This window comes from Lontra canadensis, unplaced genomic scaffold (genome assembly GCF_010015895.1).
Source record: "Lontra canadensis isolate GAN:19392208 unplaced genomic scaffold, GSC_riverotter_1.0 scaffold5, whole genome shotgun sequence".
NCBI classification, from domain to species: Eukaryota; Metazoa; Chordata; class Mammalia; order Carnivora; family Mustelidae; genus Lontra; species Lontra canadensis.
Genome location: NW_022630999.1, coordinates 24095022 through 24117904, shown reverse-complemented (window position 1 = coordinate 24117904; position 22883 = coordinate 24095022). Strand labels below are relative to the sequence as shown.

Genomic DNA, 22883 nt, shown 5'->3' with positions numbered 1-22883 from the left:
GGAGTGCACTGCCGGGTCCCAGGGGCTGGTCCGGCACCACCTCTCAGGAGCGCCCTCTGTCGGCGGCTCTGGGTACGGCCCGCGTCTGTGGGCTCGTTCTTAGTATAGGTGTTCTTGGTATAGGTGTTTATTCCCTCTTCGTGCGCAGTCGGCGTGAGGGTGTCTAACACTGTGGTCACCTTTCACCCCCCTAATGTTAAATTCCGCCAGGAATTTCTAATTCTGCTAATTCTGTGCATTGGTATAGAGCTCCTAGGGCTGTAGTTATGTGTGCAAGAGTGTGAGGTTATAGTCTAGGTGCCCAAGGTGGTGTGCCTTGAGTGTGGCATCGTCGTCTATATGCCTGATTGTGGATATTTCACTTTCTGCCCCCACCTGTCCGTGAGCAAGCACCTATGAGCATGGGCTGTACCCCTACATATTGGTGTCTTATTAGTAATATACACACTTTTATCATCTTCCCAGGGCTCTGTCAGTATGAATGAGCAGGGCTGTGTGTGGTGCATGAAGCCATAGCAGGTGATAATGGTATGTTTCTAAAATCCAGATGTTAAAGGAATAATGTAGTGGAGGGGGATGTCAACTATACTAAATCATTTGCCCTTCATCTCATGTTCTTTTACTTAAGGAGAACCATAGGTTTGCTTTTGGACTCTCTGGCAGACAATTGCTTGATCTTGACCTGAACCTGGCCTCCTGTGTGATCTCTCCTTGGCATTCCTTCTCCAGTCTGTGGAGCCCAGGGTGACTGCCTGCTTCAGGCTCTAAGTATATTGACCATGATGTCAGTCCAAAGAAGTGAGCATCCCATCTTCTTCCTTTTTCCCCACCCAAAATTCATTTCCTCGTAGTTGGTTACCTGGGATTTTGATGCCTGTGTTCCCTCAGCATTATTGATACACATGGGGAAAAAAAAAAGGAACTTCTTGAAATTCCCCTAGAAGGCTTTGAGAGTTGTTTTCAATGTTGCAACTTGAACAAGTCAGTTTCTAGTTTAAGTTACCATCGGAAAGCTTGGTAGGAGTCAGATATATAAGCTCCAGTAACAGTAACAGCAGCAGAAGAAGAAACAACAGCTTCAGACCCAGCGAACCCTGCTGCCTAGCCAGAAGCAAGGTAAGAATTTCCTTAGCCCTGACACCCCTCCGGAGAGCCACAGACTCGCAGGCTGGCCAGGCATAGCACCTTCTGAGTGCTCCCCCTGAGCCTGGCATTGTGGAGTGGGGGGATTTCTGGAGGCAGTCCTGGTGACTTACCTGTGGGGACACGAGCGCAAAGTCAGTACTTTGCGGACTGATGTAGAAAGTATTCATTTTAGAAGTCAACTAATAATAATTGTACACCAAGTTCTGTGAATAGAAAGGTTTGTTTTGTCTTATTTTAAAGTGGTATGTACATAAAAGAATGTTTCTCAATATTAATGCCCAACAGTTAAATTGTATAACGTGAGTGGTGCTTTCCTTAGTACTGTAAACTTTTTTAAAAGCTGTTCATTCATTAAGTCAGAATGAATTCAGTAAACAATTGAATTCGTACTTACACCTCATAACTGGAAGGTGTCCAGCATCCTTGCTCCCTATATGTCTTGGGTTCAAAAGTCAATTGGGACAGTCAACCAGAGTAACAGCTGGGTTATCCAGATTTTTTTGGATTAACTAATTTTGCTACTACTTTAAAAATAAAAAGCAACTGCATTGTTTAAAAGTACTTCCTGAAGGGTTTTTAAATCGGTGAAGAGGGGAGAAAAACAAGAAGATTATACGGTACTAGTGCTTTATAGTCGCCCAGGTAAATTGTGTGCAATCATTTTCAGGTTTAAAAAAAAATAACGATCAAGTTAAAATATTTTAACCAAGAGCTTACCAAACCCCACCTGATGGTCCACTTTTTTCAAATAAGGAATTTCAAGATCAATATTTGAAAGAATTTGGACTACCTCTTAGTGTTCATTTTATTGGGGTCTGAGATTTTATGATTTCTTTACATTCATTCATTCTTCTAATAATTAATGAAATCCCTCTATGCTAGAATACTGATGCTAAACTCTGGGGGAGGGTATGTTATGGAATAAGAAAGACATTAACCCTCCCATCAGAGAGCTCAGTGTGGCAGGGAACACAAGCATAAAGAACTATATTACATTGTTACATATGTATGTATGTATTGCAGTTGTATTAAGTGCTATGAATGGGACTCAGGGAGAGCATATAACCAAGCAAGCAAGAGTCCTGACTTCCTCTGGGCACCCTGCCGGATACCTTACCTGAATTCTTTCATTAAGTCCTCACCACAACAGGATGCCCACTTTACAGGTGGAGTGTGAGGCTTAAAGAAGTCAAGAGACTTGCCTAGAGTCCCACAACTCATCAGTGGCAGAGCTGGGCTGCCAGTGCAGGTCTGCCTGGTTCTGGAACTGGGGTCCTTTGAAGACTATGTCTTTTTATTTTTAAATCATAATTCTTTTTAAATTAAAAAGTAACAAACAAGATAAAACTTGGAAAAGGAATGCCCACCCAAGTGTCATGGGCATGCCCATGTTGGCACCAGCATTAGGGAGTGTAACCATACCAGAGGACCTGGGGCCCCTGTGTTCCGTATACAAGGATTTCAAGCATTTAGAAAACCTACAAGATTACATGGAAAAATATTTAATCCTCAAGACTCTCAAATTTAGCGTGCCAGTGAAACATGGGCTGTGGAGTATAGCTGTGGAGTATAGTGAAACATGGGCTATGGAGTATAGCTCTCCAGTATTGGGTATCCACTGATCTGGAGAGTGACAGGGTAACTATGCTGCCCCCTTTTTGGATTCCCTGGGTTCCATGGCTTAAAATGTGGGTGATACTAAAACGCAGGTTGTTTCTTAAAATCATCACCAGGGCTCCCTAGACCCTGAAGTGCATTTGACCTGAAATTCTCAAACACATCTAAGGCCCTAGGAGGAAGTGCTGGACGCAGAGGCAAAGGGAAAACCCCAGCCTTAAGATAGAGCAAAAGAATCACCAGCAGATGCCAGGAATCTCTTATTTCCCTTCCCAGGGTGCCGGCATCTGGGCTTTACAAGCCTGTGTAATTGCAATACCTTCAGGGCATTTCCCTACCGTTGTATACAAAACAGACATATCAAATTTTTCCTTTGTCTCTTCCCCTTGGTGCAAGCTGACATGTTATTGGTCGCCTTCACCAATATGTCATCTCGTTGCATTGTCTCAACAACCCTCTGAGATGGGTATCATGTCCATTTTATAGATGAGGAGACTGAGGCTCCGAGATCATTTGAGCAACATCACACAACTAGCGAGAGGAGGAACCAGATTCAAGGCCACATCGGCTTGACTCCAAGCCTGTGAATGTCCTAACTGATACCCTGTGGCAACCAGTGTGTTGGCACAGTCGTAACCTGGACTGAATTATTAGACGTGCCTGTGAAAGCTGCGGGGACAGGGAGTGGACTCGACAGGGAGGCAGGATCTAGTCCCATCCCTGCCACTCACAGCTTTTGTAATCTAAGGGAATAAAGCGCATGGCAAGGTTCCCCTAGGTTAGCAGCGGTCCTAACAAAGCCGTGATTTGTCAATATTCAATCACCCCAGCCAAGGGATGCTCATTTTTAAGGTATTTGACCAAAATTTTTGAGTCTTATTCTTTGTATGATTTACTCAATGGTCTCTGAGCCCGTGTCCAGCTCAGAGAACACTGGTGCTTTCTGGGACAGATGGAGGTGTTTCAGAATAAAATTAAATAATAATCCTCTCTACCTAATTCAGAAGTAGGGTACAATTTTCACATTCGAATTATTGGCACAAATCCTGGATACTGTTCTAGATTTAGTTTTACTATGAGATGGTGGCTGATGGGGCACAAAGTGATGCATTTCACTTCTCATAGTGGGTATATCAGTATTTTATGGGCTTCTTCCAAAGAATATCTTGATTTTCAGAGCAGCAGGCCCTGAACACAGGTGAAACCAGGAGTTCTCAAAGTGTGGTCCTTGGGGCAGCAATATCAGCCTCACCTGGAAACTCTTAAGAAATGCAGATTCTGAGGCCCCACCTCCCTCTACCTCCTGGCTGGTCTCCCTGACCAGAGATCATAAGTATTTGTTAAATGAAAGTGTTTGGTCCTAAAAGGCAGGATCCAGCCCCAAAATTTACTCCTAATGACTCTAGCCCAACATTACTTGCTTACCCATACTTACTAGGTAAACGGCTATTTTACCTGGTAAGTACCAAGTATATCTTGGCTGAATGTTGACCCAGACAAGTCGTTTTCCTTCTCGGATCCCTGGTTTCTCAGCTTCAAAACAAGAAGACTCTATCGGAGGGTTGGTCTCCTTCAGCTCCAGACAGTCTGGTTCTCTCTTTGGAGATGTCCTTACCCAGAGACTGGCACAGGGCTCCTGTGATTCACGTTGTATCAGTCTGACAGTGCAGACAGGAAAGAGAAAAGTTAAGATTAAAAACAATGTACAGGGGCACCTGGGGGGCTCAGTGGGTTAAGCCTCTGCCTTCGGCTCAGGTCATGATCCCAGGGTCCTGGGATCGAGCCCCACATCAGGTTCCCTGCTCAGCGGGGAGCCTGTTTGTCCCTCTCCCACTCCCCCTGCTTGTGTTCCCTCTCTTGCTGTGTCTCTCTCTGTCAAATAAATAAATAAAATCTTAAAAAAAACACAACAATGCGCATAGAATGGATATGGTTTGCAAAGCAACTGAATAGCTACTGACATCATCTCTTCTATTTTCCCTCCTCTTCTTTCTCTTTCCCTCCTTCTTCTCCTGTTTCTCCCCCTCCTACAGATGCACCCTTGGCAGCTGGTCATCTCCTGGATTTCCCTGGGCTTGCTGGCATCTCCCCTCATGGCTATTTGGGAACTGGAGAAAAATGGTAACCAGGCTCTCCTTCTCTGCAGTGGCCCCGAAACCTAAGCCCGGACTTATCGGGCAGGCCCTGGGGGGAAATCAGACCGAAAGGGGCATCCAGGCCTTGGGGCCTCCTAGTGAGTGCCATCACTGGAAAATGCGGGCCATCTGTAATTCCTTCACCTTTGGGGGCATCCATGTCATTTGGCTTTCATATTAGATTCCAGAATAGGAAATTTTTATAGACTATGTTGGGAAAGGCTATATGGACTTCACGAGTATTACTAAAACCCAACTATATCATACAATGAAAATTCCAAAGTGAAGGATTTGGGAAGATTAAGAACTATGTTCCATCATCCGCCCTCCACCTCACAATATCACTCCTTCTGTAGCACGGAGAGGACTCACCTCTAACCATGCACTTCGGGGGAAGCACATTGATTTGGGCTCAAAGGCTGACTCTGCCACTCTCAGTTAGGTGACCTTGAGCTGGGTCACCTCTAAGGCTAAGTTTCCCCAACTGTGAACTAGGGATTTTAAAGTGACCACCTAATACATGGATGATTGAATGTTAATGAATGCAGGGGACAACTCAACACCTATGAAGGGAGAGTAATGTTAGCCAGATTGTTTTGGTTGTTTAAAATGATGTCTCTGCTGATTCAAGAGAACCTGTTTATAAGCCCAATGATCAAAAAATTACTAGTAGAATAATAGAATAGGTAGGCATTAGGAAAAGGGGTTCCTCTATCCTTCTATTATCTCTCACACAGTAAACAACGTATTAATTGTTGTTAGCTGTTCCTGAAAGATCTTCAAATGTTTCTAATGGAAGCCAACATAATGTTGGCAATTACCGTCTATAATTGTATAATGGTAATGCAAGTTAATATTAATTGAGCACAGTATCTCATTTAATTCTCACAACTGTGTAAAATAGGGACTGTTCATTTCCCATTTTACCGATGTTGTAAATAGAGGCTACTGAGATTAAGTTAACTTCCTCAGTTTAATAGACCTGGGAAGGATAGAACAGGGACGATCCCAATTCTGTCTCACTTCAAAGTCTGTGCATTTAAGTATTTGAAGAAGGTTTTATAAGAGAGACGTAAAGCAACGTTTCCTACGTGCTTGGAGCACAGAAGGAAATAGGCATAAGTTAGAAGTGAAGACATTTCAGCTGACGACCAGAAATAATCTGTGGGTGGTCAGAAGAGTACCACCCTAGAAAATGGATGCTTGAAAAAATTTTTGGCCTATCCCTCCATTCTTAATCATTTTGGGAAGGCAACAATCCAACCATGTTCCCTCTGCCTGAGGAATCTTTGAGAGTTTTAGACCCTCCCTTTAGTAAAGGCAAAAGCCTGAGCCAGATGATTATGCCAAATCCTTTCCAACCCTGGGATTTTCAGTGAGCTCAGGAAGCGTGGCTCTTGCATAGTTAACCCCAAAGTTACTTCTAATTTGGTAAACCACAGAAATTCCAGGAAGTGATTGTGAGGAACTGAGGGCAAACGACTTTGGAGGCAAGATAAGGTGATGAGGCCAGGCACTATGTTCTAGAAGCCCTTCCTCAGGCTCCCTCTTGCAGTTGCTGTCCCCTACCCCTGAGTAAGGGTCTTCTAGGTCTTCTGAGTCTTAGCTGTGACAGGAAAATAGCCTTGCTGTTCAGTTACTGGTAGAACTAGAGAAAGCCAAAGGTGCCACGTGGTTTTATGTCAGCAAAGCTAATCATTTCCAAAGACTTGCTTTTTACCTCATGTCTTTGTTACCCATTCGGTAGCTATAAATCCCTCTAAGGTAAAGTGAGAACTTTATATCCCATAGTGCTTTACCTCTGGATGCCAACAATAAGAGTCACCATTTATAGAGCATGTAAGGGCACTATATTAAGCTGTTGTATGAATTTGATTGTATCATCCATGTCTCGACCTGCTGAAGCAAGCACTAATAATTTGGTCATTTTGAAAATGATGACACCAAAGCTTAGAGGAATTGAATATCTTGCCTGAGGCCACGGGTAAATATAAGATATGGAGCTGAATCTAAACTCAGACCAACATGACTCCAAAATCCAGGCTCTTAACCAGTGTGGCTGGCTCTCCAATTTGAGAGGGCATCAAAATCATCTGGAGAGCATAAATGACAGACCCTCAGGCCCATCCCAGAGTTCCTGATTCGACAACCCAGATTCTGTATTTCCTGCAGTTTCTTAGTGCTGCTGCTGATCAGTGATCAGGCTTGGGGAACCACGGCATTAAATGACTCTAGTTCATTAGTAAGTGATGCACACAGGAATGAAGCTGGAATGTGACGCACTCATTGAAATACTCAACTGGGCCATTCCTCAAGTGCCAGTTTAGATACTCAGGTTAGAGAGCCAATGCCAAGCCAACAAGGCAAAAGGCCTGAGATTTTGCTCTTGTGATTCTAACTTGATGTAAGCTAGTGTAGTTTCTTGGTTTTGGCATGCTCCTCTATGACATGGGAAGACCAGTATCTACTGAACCACTTCATAAGAGAGTAAAATTGCTTAAAAAAATAGAACAGATATCTCCATTGCTGAGTTTTATGTGGTAGGAACTAAATCCTCAAATGCCCATGGAAAGTTCTAGGGCAGTTTCTCTGTGCAGTCATCTGACCAAACATTGTTGTGTGAATAACAATAACCAACACTGAGTTCACAGTGGTAAGCGCCATGCTAAGTGATTTATATATATATTTTTTAATTTAATCCTCATAGCCAAACCTATGACATAGTTGCTATTATTGTCGTTTTACAGATGGGGAAACTGAGGCTCATGGTGATTTATTACCTTGTTCTAAATCCCCTAGCCAGTTAGTGGGGACAGGATCTCAGTGCTGGTCAGTTTTCTTGACATGGCTGTGCCCTGCCATATTCTCCACGAAACTGAATTTGTGCTGGAAGATTCTTGGTAAAGAGTTTTGTGCTATTCACATTTTTCGATTGCATCAAGGCCTTCCCCATCTTGCCAGGGAATCAGGTTAATTATTAAAGACAGGTTGCCAGTTAATGACTCCATAAAACTCTTTGCTTATCTCTTCATGATCTTAAACCCAAGTAGGGTCCAGTGACCTGAGATCAGTCATCTCAGCAAGCATTTGCCTCAGCAAGGCAAGGTCGTGCTCTGCAGTACAAATGCACAGGGGTTCCTAAGACGAAGTCCCAGGGTTCATGGAGTGTACAGTCCAGTTCTCCATTCCCTGTGCTCTCCAGTTTATGTTGTAGAGTTGGATTGGCACCCGGACGCCCCCGGAGAAATGGTGGTCCTCACTTGCCATACCCCTGAAGAAGATGACATCACCTGGACCTCGGACCAGAGCAGTGAAGTCTTAGGCTCCGGTAAAACCCTGACCATCCAAGTCAAAGAATTTGGAGATGCTGGCAGGTATACCTGTCATAAAGGAGGCAAGGTTCTGAGCCATTCGCTCTTGCTGATTCACAAAAAGGAAGATGGAATTTGGTCCACTGATATCTTAAAGGAACAGAAAGGTAATTCCGTTCGCTCAGAGGATGTCAGTTTTCTCTTGTGCTCCATGAGGAATAAATCAAAAAATGTAAAAGGTTAAGACATGACTAACATAGTGAAACAACTAGTATCAAATCCCTTACTGAAACCATCTGTGTTCTTCTTTGGTTTCTTAGACGCTTTGGGTGATCAGCCCTCCCAATCTCATGTTGAGAGATTTTCATGGTGAAGCTGGGTGGTTTTCCTGAAGTTCTTTTTAAATGGCTAATGGGAATTAACTGATGTGTATATCAGCCCTGGGATGGCAGCCTTGAAAACCTGAATACCTCCCTCTGATGTATTAGGTGCATAGTGTACTCTGCAGCATCAGCAACGTATTGAGACATTCTTAGTCCTCGCTGACCTGCCTGTCAGGGAGTTCATCATTTTCCAAGGGAATAAATGGAAGGTCTTCATTTCTGAACCCCTCGGTGGCCTGTGGTTCACCACAACTAAAATCAATCTGAAAGAAAACCTCCAAATATTGAATTTTTTGTTCTCTTCAAATCCAGAATCCAAAAATAAGATCTTTCTAAAATGTGAGGCAAAGAATTATTCTGGACATTTCACCTGCTGGTGGCTGACAGCAATCAGTACTGACTTGAAATTCAGTGTCAAAAGCAGCAGAGGGTAAGTGAAACCAGGTCGATTTCTCAGTATTTTGCCGGAACTATTTCATTAAGAAAGTAAGGGCAACCCTGCCATGGGCTATCAGTTAATGATAAGGGAGAAAACAAAGTCAAGCCTATATTTTTTCAACACCCCTCCTGCCTAAATTGGGGAAAGAACATGGAGATTTAAGCTGATCGCTTGAACAAATGTGTGGGTTAGAACAGGATATTCTTGGGGCCTGAGAATAGCCTCTGCTTATTTGAACCCACTCATGCAGATTGCCAGGCAATGCTTCATTAAGGCTCATAGCACCATGGGGAGGGATAAAAGGAGACATCGAAGCTACGAATCACTTGCCAAAATTGCACCTTGAGATGAAAATAGAAACAAGAGCTCCAGGGCATAGATCTTGAAAGCCCTGAAGCCAACTCCAAAACCCTGAGGCTTCTAGAAATTTTCCCAGAGCTATCTCAACTCCTTTCCTTCTGCCGACACCATTAATCCAAAGTTCATTGTCCGATGCACTTGGACTTCCCCTAAGAAACCAGTTTCCATGGATACTGAACCTATGTTAAGTGGTCTGTGTGCCTTCCTTCACTCACCATCTAGGTTCCTGAACAAGGCGGGGTGACAGAGCAAACCCCAGGTGATCAGCCTGGTCTGGCCACCATTTAACTGAGCACATTAACCTCTAGGGTCTCCCTTTTCCATCTTGAAAATGAAAATGCTTACTAAGGGAACGCTTATACAAATGCGCAGAGACATAAATGCCAGTGCTCGTTGTGATGTTTTTGGTAATCAGCAGAGGAAAAGTTAAAGTGCAGTGCCTTATCCTCTAGCTTAATGTGACACCATCAAAATGGATATCCCAGTCTGTGTGGTCTACCTTGGAGCACTCCCCATATGTTCAGAAGGGGAAGAGATGGTTATAAACCACATACACATATACATAGTTGGATCTTATTTAATGAAAAATAAAATCGTTCTGAGTACGTATAGACCAAATATACGTGTATCCATATGTACATGTGGATATATGATTGCTTTGAATATTCAGAGACAACGGTCTGGAGGGGTACAACAAGCTATGAATAGTGTTTCTATCTGTGGAGTGAGATTAGGGTTAAAAGAGGCACACACATTTCATGTACATGCATTTTTATCTTTTTAATTTTTTTATAATTAACACATATGGATTTTGTCATTACAATGGGGAAAATGCATTTAAAATTGTAATAAGGAAATTTGACCAAGGGCTCTGGATCTAAACATTTCTGGATTCATTTAGGCCAGAGGCGTGGACATGCAAAGCTATCTCTAAATATTTGTACCGCCTCTTGTGGTAAAGCTTGTTTTCCCAAGGAGGGCAGTTTCTTACCCCCTGAGGAGAAATCAAATCCATTGGAGAAATCGTGTCCTCCAACGGCTGTCTGACTCCAGCCGCTGGGAACTGACCACAGATGGGTGACACGGGGTAATGTCTGTCTTTGATTTCAGCCTCTCTGACCCCCAAGGGGTGACGTGTGGAGCAGTGACACTCTCAGCAGAGAGGATCAGAGTGGACAACAGGGATTATAAGAAGTACACGGTGGAGTGTCAGGAGGGCAGTGCCTGCCCTACTGCCGAGGAGAGCCTGCCCATCGAGGTCGTGGTGGGTGCTATTCACAAGCTCAAGTATGAAAACTACACCAGCAGCTTCTTCATCAGGGACATCAGTGAGTTTGCCAAATTATATATGCTTCATAAGGATAAATGCCATTTGTCACATGTCCCCAGTGCCCCATGCACCGAGGTGAGGGGTTTACATTGCATTGTCTCCTTTATTCTGTACCCCCCCAAAGAGTACAATGTGGATACTATTCTCTGCATTTTCAGGAAGAGAAAATTGAGTCTCAGCCAGGTTAAATAATTTGCCCCGGACCTCACAGCTAGCCGCTCAGACCCAGCTCTGTCCCACTGGAAAGAGCAGGCTCTTGGCTATCCTCTGCCTGTTGCCCAGGCAGCTTCCATGGTGAATCCGGGAGGACCCCCTCAAGCATAATATTTATATTCAGAATGAAAGCTTCTCTGCTAATTATAGTTATTCCCAGCCAGTCTTTCTCTAGCATTTGGGGGGGGGGGAATCTTCATTATTGGAATATAAGCCCCTCCAAAATGGACATCTATTTTTTCAATCAGCAGATGGAGACTTTGCCATTTGTCACTTCCTTTGCCATTTAGCCATTGGGTGTTCCTCATGAAATAAAATTCATAGAACCACAGAGCTTGCTCGAGCATTTGTGGAGAAATTACTCTTGGCAGGTAGGAGGAGGTTTGGGTTCACAGAGGATGGCCAGGGAAGGTCTCTCGGAGGTGATATTTGGCTGAGTTCTGAAGAAAAGTTGTCGTTCGTTGTGTTAAGAACAAAGGGAAGAGTATCTGAAAAGCATCTACTAGGAGCCATGGTCCTTGGGCTTTGGACATTCCATAGACTGTCTCCCCTGCCCTCATCTAGACAAAAGCATGCTACCTGAGGACAGAGTCTTTTGTAGTCCTCGCTGCTATATCTTCACACGTAGTCCAGTAGCTGGCACATAGCTGGTGCTCACTCCTCATTTATTGAACAAACGAATGAACAAATGAGCATAGAGACAATCGAGTTTAACTGCCACAAGACAAGTCAGCGCCAGATGTCACGAAAAGACAGCAGAAAGAGCACCAGATGGAAAATCTCTTACCTCATCCCTAGCAAGAGGCTCAGGTCAGGTCCAAGTCTGGTGTCAGGAGGGGTACTGAGCGCAGGGAGGGTGGTCCTTCCCCATCTCGCCCAGATGTGAGACTCTTGTCTCTATGGAATTTCTTCTGAGCATAATGCCGAGATAGTTCCGCAGCCGGGGCTCATCGGCTTGTGCAGGGATGAGAAGGACTCTGAGCCTCTCTCAGGTTCAGCCAGAGAGGAGGGGACAACGGGTGAGAACACCAGCGTGAGCACCAGCAGCTGGGGTTCCTCATGTCTGCCAACCGGGTGCCCAGAGAAGTTAAATAACCGTCCTCCGGACTCACGGCTGGTCAAAGGTGAAAGTGGGATCAGAAGCCAGAGCTACCTTACACCAAAGCCCCCTCAGGCAAATAAAGGGCATGGCTTTATCTTCTTCCACAGTCAAACCGGACCCGCCCAGGAACCTGCAGCTGAAGCCCTTACAAAATTCTCGGCATGTGGAGGTCAGCTGGGATTACCCCGACACCTGGAGTACCCCGCATTCCTACTTCTCCCTGACATTCTGCGTACAGGGCCAGGGCAAGAACAATAGGGACAAGGTAAGCTGTGACTCCAGGGCCACATAGTCAGGTTTGTGGAGGTTTATGGAGGCCCACTTAGCACTTTCTCCGGGCCCAAGACGGCTTCAAGGGTTTCACATGGATATCTCACTTAATCCTTCACGTAACCCTACAAAGGCAGATGGTATTATTACCAACACTGCACCAGGGAAGACAGTGAAGCTCAGGCAGGTTAAATGACATCCCCAGAGTTACACCTGCTGGGAAGGCTCAGAACCAGGAAACAAGTCTGGTGGGCACAGATCCCATGTACCTAACCACGCTCCCTCCTCCAGTATGGACGGTCATTAATTCTTGTGCTCAGACTTGGTCCTCATGTAGGAAATCTGAGCTCCAGGAACCTCAAATCATTGTTGTTTCAATTTAGTGAGTATAATGAATGCTAGAACATGCATGAGATGTCTCACCCCAAACGGGTAATTCCCAACCTATCGTGAAGCGATTTTGAGCAGAATGTTAGAGCTTACATAGGCTAAGACAGTGGCTTTCAAACTTTCCTGCATTGACATCCTAATCCCAAGGTCCAGAAGGCACTTTTACAAAGTCCACCCCTCCTGGGATCCCGGTTTTAGAAACCACTGGATAAAGGCCTTATTCAGGATAGTGTTCACATTTGGTAGAAATTCAGTCATTTAGTCACTCCCTGAGAATTATTTTTTTGTATGGGGATGGGCTATTCTGGAATAGGTTTTACCTAAATATTATTTAAAATCTTGATGTGTATCTTCCCTACATAAGATTTATATCATTAATAGATAATATTGACTGAACACTTTCTACTGATTAAAGACTTCGCTGAGGGTTTTACATGAGGATTACCTTTAACTTTTACATATCTGTGAGATAGGAATAATTCCTATCCCTCTTTTATAAAGGATGAAACTGAGACACAGAGCCCAAATCATCTTCCTGTGATCACACAGCTAAAAGTTAGCAATGCCTGGATTTCAGCACGTTTTCTGATAAAAGGATCAGGATATAGTATTTCAGAATATCCAGGGGGACAGCTAGAGCATATATGCCTCTGTCCCACCATTGGCCTAGTACAGGGGTGAGTGTGCACGGGGCCTTCAGGCAAGGCAGCTATTCTAGAAAGATGAAACCTGGACCAAACCACCTCTCCCTCTGCGCTGAAGTAGAAAAGCTGCACCTGTATTTAGAGCTTCTACCGGTAGGTGGCGCAAGTTCTACACACTCCACTGTTCATTGCACCTGTGGTGCCCAAAAACCAAGGTGTGCTTGTTTGGGGAGATCAAGCTTTGCAGAAATACACCCAGCCCATCTTGTGACTGCATTGCCAAAGACTTCTCTCTCCTTTGCAGAAAGAGAGACTTTGCGTGGACAAGACCTCAGCCAAGGTCACGTGCCATAAGGATGCCAAGATCCGCGTGCAAGCTCGAGACCGCTACTATAGCTCATCCTGGAGCAACTGGGCATCTGTGTCCTGCAGTTAGGTGAGCAGGCCCACAAAGGCCAGCCCACACCTGCACACTCAGTGTCCCCGGGTGCAGGGCAATGGTCGGGGGGCAGGGTGGGAGAAGAAAGGGGATAGGGGGCCTGGCACACAGTCACCAGAGTCAGAAAGATACATTTGTTCATTAAACAGATACTATTTGATGCTCAGAGTGTTCTGGGCACTATGCTGGGTACAGAGATACTGTGGTAAAGAAAACGGGTGTGGGTCCTGCCTTCCTGGAGAAGGCAAACAAGAGAGAGAGAGGGTAAAAGTGGTTAAGAGTCAGAGCAAGAATAGCTTGCAAGCTGTCTTCAGGAGTTAGACCCTTATCCTGGGCACCCTTGGTGGGGGGACACCAAAGGCAAACGAATCCTAGACCACATAAGGACAGGCTGGGCCCTTCCAACTTGGAGTCCTAAACCCAATTGCCCCAGTCATGTGTTGTGTGAAATAAGAAGGCTTTGCTGCCACATTTCTAATTCACAGAAACTGTTGGTGTTCTTTTTCAGGTTCCAACCCAGGATGAAACCTTAAAGGGAAAGTGGAAGTTATTATGCAACATTTTCTAAAAACTCAATAGAATAGGCCCCCAAAAGTTATTTTCTACCTAATTTGCTTTTTGTAAAGGATCGTGGTCATGTCTTTGCAGTATTTTTACATTTACATGCCAAATGGCCGCTGAAATAATCAGCTCCTTTATTTATAGGTTTTCCAGTGACCAGGTTGCCACTGACCTTAATGCTATTTAAATATTTAAGTAATTTATGTATTTATTAATTTATTATTTTTATTGAACACTTGTGTGCCAAGATGTATGTTTTCTACTCTCAGGACCTGATCTGTAAGGAAGAGGCCCTGTTATGCGAAATGTGAAATTATGTGTTATTTTATACTGACAGCTTCTCAAGCAAGACTACAAGTACTTCTGTTTTATGACAACCAGTGAGAGCACAATGCTCTGATGCCAGCACCATGATATATTTGTGATGGATGAGAACACAGAAGTAGTTAAATAGAGGCATGGAGACACGGATTCATCTGAGAAGGTTCTGGAGATGGAGATGTTAGTTTCTGTATCCATGAAGACTTCCTGGAGCTGGTGTTGATAAAGCAGTGCAGGGCCACCTGCCCTTCTAAGCAGGTTTAGTTTTTGGATGGCTGAATTTAGAAAGGGCTGAAAAAATAGCGGAAGTCAAAATTCAGCTTCCGCCACAGGGGCAGTCCTTAACCCCATCCATCTGTAAGACTTAGAAGAGGGACCCAGAAACATTTTAAGTGTCTGGAAAGTAAAAAGTTCTTAGGATTCAGGAAGGAGAACCAGTAAGGCCAACCACATAAAATTGTCAGATTCACCAGCTGCTCCTTAATAGCCACGCAGGAAAGCACACAGCTGCAAAGAAAATGATCACGAATTGCTTACTTGTCAGAGTGAGAGAAGCTGACCAGTGGATGTGACCAGAAGGTGCCCAGCACTAAGGTGCTACTTTTAGTAATTTAAGTAATGAATGTGCCTTCTGTAAAATGATTTCATTTGTTTTCTGTTTACTTGTGTTTACATTCTGACGATGAACCAATAAAAATAGAACTCTTCTTTGCAATGATATTTTGGGCTTTCTCAGCTGACTTGAGGATCCTGTTCCCACATTGACTGGGACTGCATTATTTTTCCCCTGCCATTTCAGAACTACCCTCCTGTGAAGCAATTTCACTTCCAGTTCCGCAGAGCTGCCCTTTCCCTTTATAGGATTCCCAAAGTCAGAGTCTCGCTGAGCTCAGGGGAATGTCCCCGTGGTCCACACGGGCACCGAACTGCCCTATGCTCTCTTTAGAGTTTGGATGCTCTCGCTTCATTCCCCTTCTAGCCTGGAATTGACTCTATTAGTTCCAAAGCATCATGAAATAAAACTCCAACCTGGTAGAGTCATGAGCATCCCCCCAGAGGGCCAGATCTGGTGTTCATAGAGGGTTCGTCATGTGTCTGGATATGTGCTAGCCCTTGAGGTTGAGGAGTTCCAGAAAACCTCACATTGCCTTCCCCCAAACAGTGCCCACTCCTGGCACAGTTAGAAGATAGGGATGAAAAGTTAACTTCAGTACCATGAAATGCTAAAATGTTCAGTTTATGGTACCCTGGGTAAAAAAAAAGAGAACAATCAGTGTAACCTGGAGTTGCCCAGGAGGGCTCAATGGAGAAAGGGGGGGTGCAAAGAAAGGGCAGAGCCTGACAACTCCTCTTTGGTGACTCCAATGGAAAGAGCAAGTTGGGGGGATCCAAGAGAATGGCGCCCATTCTCTACGATCTTCGATGGCGAAGTGTACATACCTGGGCTATTCCTAAGGTAATTGTAAATAGGGATGTTGTACGTGTCCTTATTTGAAGTGTTTCCTGGAGCCCTTATTCTACTCTGCTTCTGACCTGGAGGAATGGTGGAAAGGTTGTCATCCTAATACGACTTTTGAAACCCATCATCTCGTATTATGAGCCCACACTTGATAGCACATGGTTGGTTAATAACAACTCTTTGTCCTCCCACAGGGCCTTTCATCTAGAGATACCCAAACACTTAATGGGCAGTTAATGAACAACGCTAACCGAGAAAAAAAATAATTAATCACATATATAAGTACAGAGATCGGGGACCTTTCCCAAAACTTCCGGCCAGCATGGGGCAGACCTCAGATGTCTGGCTCCCACCTGACATGACCTCTTAGCATTCAAGTAATTTTAATTTCAGCACATGCACTGAAGAGTTTTTGTCTTTGAAAGATATTCTTCAGGACAGTCCTATTCTATGGGGTGTCTATTCCCTACAAATGTATCAAATGTTCTAGCAAAAAGCTCAGGACTAGGAACCAGGAGACTGGGCCTGGGCCTGGCCAGCCCTGCTACATGTCTGTGTGACCTTCAACAGGACACTGGGCACAACCTTCTGGCTGTCCCATCACTGCTCACTCTGAACTTCTTCCTCTCCTAGTGGCCCTCCCGAGGTCTAGGTTTGGGAAGCTAAGTAATCACTTTTCTAGCCACGCTGGCTTCTCAGCAAGGCCACAAGACCTAGTTTCAGCCCATGATACGTAAGAAAATTTGGCTGGCGTTCTCCTGAGAAAAGATAGAGCCAGGGCAAACATTACCCATTCCCTCCTTCCTCTCTTGAGCAGATGAAATTTAAGAAGTCTCAGAGGAAACCCCTGCAATCAGAATGGAAACCACCAGGCTGAGACTATAAAGATAAAAAGACTCAGACCCTAGCAACATCAAGAAGTTGAACTGACCCCTGTAACTACCTACCCCAAACATCTTGTGTTAGAAAGAGAGACCTATGTGTGTGTTTTTTAATATTCCGGTAGAATACACATAAGAGAAAATGTACCATTTTAGCCATCTTTAGGTGTCACATTCAGTGGCATCTGCTATATTCAAATTGTTCTGCGACCTGTCACCACCAGCTATCTCCAGAATGTTCTCTTCTTCCCAAGCAAACTCTGTACCCATTAAGCAATCACTCCTTCCATGTTTGTTTCCAAATCAGAAAATGAATAAACTGAAAATTAAATAAAGATATTCTCTTCAACATCTAGTTCTCACTTAGGAGAGGCACCTGACCATGTCTGAAAAAGAAGTCAGGCCAGCCCTGGTGGGAACTGACATTAGAACACCTGAGTCTACCACTTACGGAGCATCTGATCTACCCCTTGGGACACCCTGGAGCCATATCCAGTGATGCCAAGTGGGGTCCTGGCGATACCCTGCCAGCCTGAAGAGAGGTAACCATGGTCAGGAAGCCTGTGCCAAGGGCAGCTTGAGCATGAGCAGGACTAAGCTGGGGTTGGTAGTGGTGTTCGGGCAAGTAGCTCCCACAGGAAAGACACCTCTGTTTTTCCTTCATTCACTCAACAATGTTTTTCTGAGTCACCCGCTTCCCTGGCACCGTCCTCAACTTTCCAGATACAAGGCTAAACAAGACCCTGCTCTCTCATGGCTTCCAGTCTCCAAGGGATTAAGTGCTTAAAATTCTAGACACTGAAGGTCACTTCTTGAGAGTTAAGAGCTCTATAAAATGAGATAATCCGTTTAATGGGGCTACCTGGCCCATAGGAATCACTCAGTAAGTGGTGGCTATTTCCATGGACTGGCTCTGTGATCTTGAGCAAGTTCCTTAACCTCTTCAAGCCCCAGTTTTCTCATCTGTAAAATGGGATAATAACAGCAACCAGTTCACAGAGTGGTTGCAAGGATTAATGGAATAACCCTTAGAAAGTTCTTATAAAAATCCCTAATCCATAATAAGTACTCAATAAAAGCCTATCGCTAATATTCTTATTATATTACCTATAACCCGAAAAAAGAGTAATTCAGGAACCTATGCTTTTGTGGGGGTAGGGACATGGAGGGAACATAGTTAGGAGGTGGTGACGAGTCTCAGAAGGTGGACTGGGATGGAGGAAGCATTAGTCGGTCAATGAAGATCAGTCAAGCTCTTCAGTGTAAAATCCCTTTCTTATAAATAAAATTGCAGAAACATCCCCACATGGGGAATACCAAGATGCAATGAGCCCAATTCCTGCCTTCAGGGATTTTTGGGTCTAAAAGGGGCAAACATGGTGAATACATATTTTAAAATATAGCTAGGCTGGGATAAGGGTATGTGCATCCTAAAAATTTCTTTTTACAAAGGTTTTCAGCTCCCAGGAAGAGCTTTTTCATTTCCTTTAGCCTTCCTGGATGCAATAATTTGACATAAACCTACCAATTCACCTTACCCATAAATCAGATTTTAATCATCTCTTTCCATTTCATTGCAGTATGGCCCCTCTTCTAGGACAGCATTTGTGAGCAAAATGCATGTGGACAAGACTTTCTCCATAGGGCCATATTATAACCAAGGAAATGAATTTCCTCTCTCAAGCTCATAAAATGCAAAAATAAAATCAGCATTTGGGCTGAGGGCAGAGGAAACCAGGCTCGCATACTGAAAACCCTCCTTCTGCAGGAAGCGAGCTTGGCAGAGCTGATTTGCATTTACCTTCACGGAGGTCTGGGTTCGCAGGTGCGCAGGGCATCCTGGCAGCCGGCCACCGGGGTCCTGTGCAGCCCCTCCACCCAGGGGCAGGTGTGTGACCCGCTGCAGGACTCTGCAGCTGCTCATTAATCTCCTGGCCTCTTTCATAAGGAACATAAACCATGTCTCCCCTGTCCTTTGCCCCAGCTCACCAGGAGGCTTCCCTGGTTCTTTGCAAAAAGGGCCATCGCTAACCCCAGCATGTGGTGGGGGGGGGGGTTCCAGAGAGCAGAATATTCTGCCAGTGACCCTGGGGTTTGGAGGAAAGGATAAATTGGGGAGCAAATCTTGGACAAACCATGATGTCCAGTCCACTTCCTCCTTTCCACACCCACCACCCAACAAGCACACAACGAACACTGATGGAATGGGGGCTACAGTGCCTGGAAGGATCCAGAATGCAGGGGGTGTGTGTGTGCACCTGGCCCTGGGCAAGAAGACCTCGGCTCAAATCCCTGCTGTCCACTTACCAGCTCTGCGCCCTTAAGTTATTCCTTAATCTCTCCATGCTTCAGTCCCCCCACCCCCAAAACAAGTATGTTAGTAGTGCTGCCACCTCCCTGGGGATGGTGTGAGAATGTAAGGAAACCAGGCTCCCAGCACCCAGCACCTGGCAAGACCTCAAAAGTCAGTTGCAGTTTCTGTGTTTATAAAGTCACGCCAAAAAGGAGAAGCAGTGCTAATCCCACCGCTTCCTCCCTCTGCGTGGAGATGAGTGCTGGTTCAGGACATGTACAAAAGCTTTCCAGCCCTGACTTGAAATCTCTGTCCTCCCACCCAGCAGCCATCTCCTGGGCCAGCACCCAGCACCCAGCAGTGACATCCCCACCCCCCCAAATCACAGCACCCAAATCACAGCATGCAGAACTCTGCTCTGTTTCAGCAACCACTGCATGGGCTCCTGCTCAACCTTATTAAAACATTCTCCAGCCATGGCTGACCTCTTTCTTTGAAATCCCTCCTGTTGCCCTTTTGGGGTCCCTAGAGGCTCACCAGACCCATGGTCTCCCGCCTTGTTCAAGCTGGACTCCCTGTGTCCAGGTGGAAATCTTAAATGAAGTCCCACCCTATACAGGCACTGGGGAGAATGGTGGCCAAAGGGACTTTAGTCTTATCAGCAATGTTCTAATTCTTTGCAAGAAGAATATATTAGCATAGTCCCTGAATAATTAAAAATGAATTTTTTATAAAGTCCTTTATGGAAAGCAGACAGAAGCTGAGTCCCTCTGTCTGAAGCCTCCCGTCCATTCGGTCCCCTTCCCCCACTCACCAGTGAGCGCCCTGGGGCCCCACCTCAACACCCCTAAACTCTTCAGAGCCCAGTTTGAAAAGCTCTACTTTTATAAAGGAAGAAATTGAAGGCGAGAGAAGTTTGGGGTCTTGCCCAAGCACCCAGAGCCTGATTAAGGCCAGGACTCGAACTTGAATCTGGGTCCCCTGACTCCCATTCTGGCTGTTCCTGACATATTGAGCCAAAATCCCCAGAAGATTGCTTTTAAAATGACCAGCTTATCACCAGCGAGGGGCGGCATGTGAAAATCGAGGGATTCCCACAGACACATTCATACTAATCAGCTTCTCAAAATAGTTGTCAGGCTCCTTGGAATGTGGTGCAGGGAAGCTGAAGGGCTTCCTCTGCTCCACTCCATGGGAAAGTGAAAGAGAAGCAGCAAGGACATGCACCCTCTAAGCCAAGAAAAGTCAGGATTTGGGCTGTCACAGCATTGCTACTAGCCCTAGAGCACCTTAAGGCTAATAAGAAAAAAGATGTCCCTTCCTCCGGGTGGACACAGCCCCATACCAGAGTACCTGGCTTCCTAAGCGGAAAGCAGGCTCGATTTCTGCTCTCTCTTGACCTCTCAACCAGGGCCCTTTGTGCAGGCCACAACCTGCCCAAACACACATGGCAATCCTGGTCATGGAGACAGTGGTAAGTGTTCCATGAAGGAGCACTTCTCCTTGAAGGAGAAGGAGGGCTTTCCCTCATTTGTTCATTCATTCATTCATTCATTCATTCAGCAAATAGTTACTCGTGTTTACTGTGCCAGGCGCAGAGGTGCAGGGGAGAATCCATGAGCAAGGTGGGCAGGTCTGCTGCCTCCAAGATCTTAACAGCCTCAACAGGGCTGAAGCCAGCAGCAAGGACAGTGAGAGGACAGTGTGGTTTAGGAAAACTCTGTGGAGTTACCTGTGGGGATTGCCTTCACAGGTGCTTGAGGCTGTAAATAAGGCGGACACCACTAAAAAGTGACTTGAGCAATAAGCAGCTACAAGGGTGCCGAACAAGAAGTCTGGAGGTAAAGGGGTGGCAGGATGTAATTCAGCAATTTAATGACATCATCGAGAGCTTAGAAGCTTCTCAGCTTTCTTCTCCACTAGCTTTGGTATGCAGGCTTTTGTCCTCACCTGTGCCCCTTGAGGTGGCTGCCGCGGCTCCCTGCGCCATTCCTCATATCATCGTGCCCAAAGACTGGAAAGGCAGTTCCTCCTCGAATACTTGTTTTTAATCAGAGAAGACAGTCTTTCCAGAGTCCTTTCCATGGGCAGACATGCCCATGCCCGACCTACTAGGAGGCTGGGAAAACAAGAACCTGGCAATCACTCCCTCTGAAGTCAGAGGCAGGCCCTGACGGAAGGAGCTGAGTGGGAAATGGTTCTCGGTTAGGCAACCAACAGTACCACCCATGGGACTGCAAAGGAGGGACCCAGAACCTCAGTTTGAAGGTGGGCATCGGTGGCAGAAAAAATAATGCCCCCCTCTCACACAAGATGTCCATGCCTAGTCCTTAGAACCTGTGAATGGGATGAGATCGTCCCAGATAATCCAGGTAGAATGAAGGTAACCCCATGAGCCCTTAGAAGTCCGAAGCGGTAGAGGGAGAAGGAACCGACGCCTGAAGCACGAGAAGGATTTGACCTTCAAGCTGTTGCTGGCTTGAACAGGAAGGAGCCACGTTTCAGAGAAACGGGGACCTCACTCCCACAGCCACACAGAACTGAATTCTGCCAAGCACCTGAGTTAGTTCAGCACCAGATTGTCCCCCAAGAGTTTCCAGAAAGGAACACAGCCCTGCCTTGTGAAACACTAAGCAGAGAACCAGCCAAGCCCACCTGGACCTCTGACCTTCGTGACAGTAAATGGGTATGGTTGTTAAGCAGCTAAATACACAGTAGTTTGTTGGAGCAGCAATTGAAACTGAAACAGATTCCCAAATGAGAACGCATCCATGTTGTGACCGCAAGAATTAAGAGGAATTGCCCGGTAAAGGGAGTAGCATGAGCACAAGTCTGGAGGAAAGACATGTTTGGAAACCAGCGAAAGCTCTTCTGAACCGAAGCGAAGTGTGAGGGACAAGAAGAAAAGGAGAAAAATAAAAAATAAGGAAGGGGAGCAAGTAGGAACTAAATCCACCTAAATAAACTAAAGGAGGTGTGTCCTCAAGTGTCAAGCTTGGGCTTCACCACGTGGCAAAAGAACGCCGTTGAAAGGTTTTAAGCAGATGGGTAAAATGAAAATCTGAGCCCATCACTTCACTGCTTAAAACCTGAACCCATCGATGGGTTCAGAGCCCATGTGTGAAATGTGGTCTAGAGATAGGGAGCTGGGGATCATCGTTACATGCAAGAAAATCCCCTTCAGCCATTCAGAAGACAATGCCTAGGGGGAGAGGGGTTAAGAACTGAGACATGGGAATGTGCCTTCAAAAGCTTTCACCTCCACTTTGTGCCTTGGGTGCAACCTTGAGTAAGAGAAAAACTAAAACTGGGCCTGTCCTCTTCAAATCCCGCTGGCTGAGCCTGTGCCAAGAAGCCCAGGGATGCTCATAAAGGTTAATTGAATGGGAGAGTGACTCAAGAAGGCAAACAAGATGGACCCCAGTGGGCAATTCTCTCTGATTATTTGCTATCAAACGGAGGAAACATTTACTCTCCACTTTCCTTAAGCAGCGCCACTGCCCCAGGATGCAGTCCCGCATGATTTGAATCACTGAATTTAATCCCGATATTCACTTAAATCATTTGCTCACTTTCAAAATGGAACCTC

The 22883-nt window shown here is 45.4% G+C and overlaps 1 protein-coding gene across 1 annotated transcript; it reads left to right on the top strand.

Annotated features, from left to right (window-relative positions):
- The first annotated feature begins 947 nt into the window (after nucleotides 1-947).
- On the top strand, nucleotides 948-14597 carry IL12B (interleukin 12B). The gene is made up of 8 exons (XM_032851689.1): nucleotides 948-1116; nucleotides 4797-4884; nucleotides 8101-8376; nucleotides 8905-9022; nucleotides 10502-10719; nucleotides 12144-12301; nucleotides 13645-13776; nucleotides 14288-14597. Exons 2-7 carry the CDS (start codon nucleotides 4797-4799, stop codon nucleotides 13774-13776), a joined length of 990 nt encoding a protein of 329 aa, XP_032707580.1. The 5' UTR covers nucleotides 948-1116; the 3' UTR covers nucleotides 14288-14597.
- The last annotated feature ends 8286 nt before the right edge of the window (nucleotides 14598-22883 follow it).

Excerpts from the sequence above, each read along its gene's own strand:
- IL12B (XM_032851689.1), top strand. The coding sequence starts at position 4,797 with ATGCACCCTTGGCAGCTGGTCATCTCCTGGATTTCCCTGGGCTTGCTG. Across the intron at positions 4,885-8,100 it reads TTGGGAACTGGAGAAAAATG|TTTATGTTGTAGAGTTGGAT; the intron begins GTAACCAGGCTC and ends TGTGCTCTCCAG. Across the intron at positions 8,377-8,904 it reads TATCTTAAAGGAACAGAAAG|AATCCAAAAATAAGATCTTT; the intron begins GTAATTCCGTTC and ends CTTCAAATCCAG.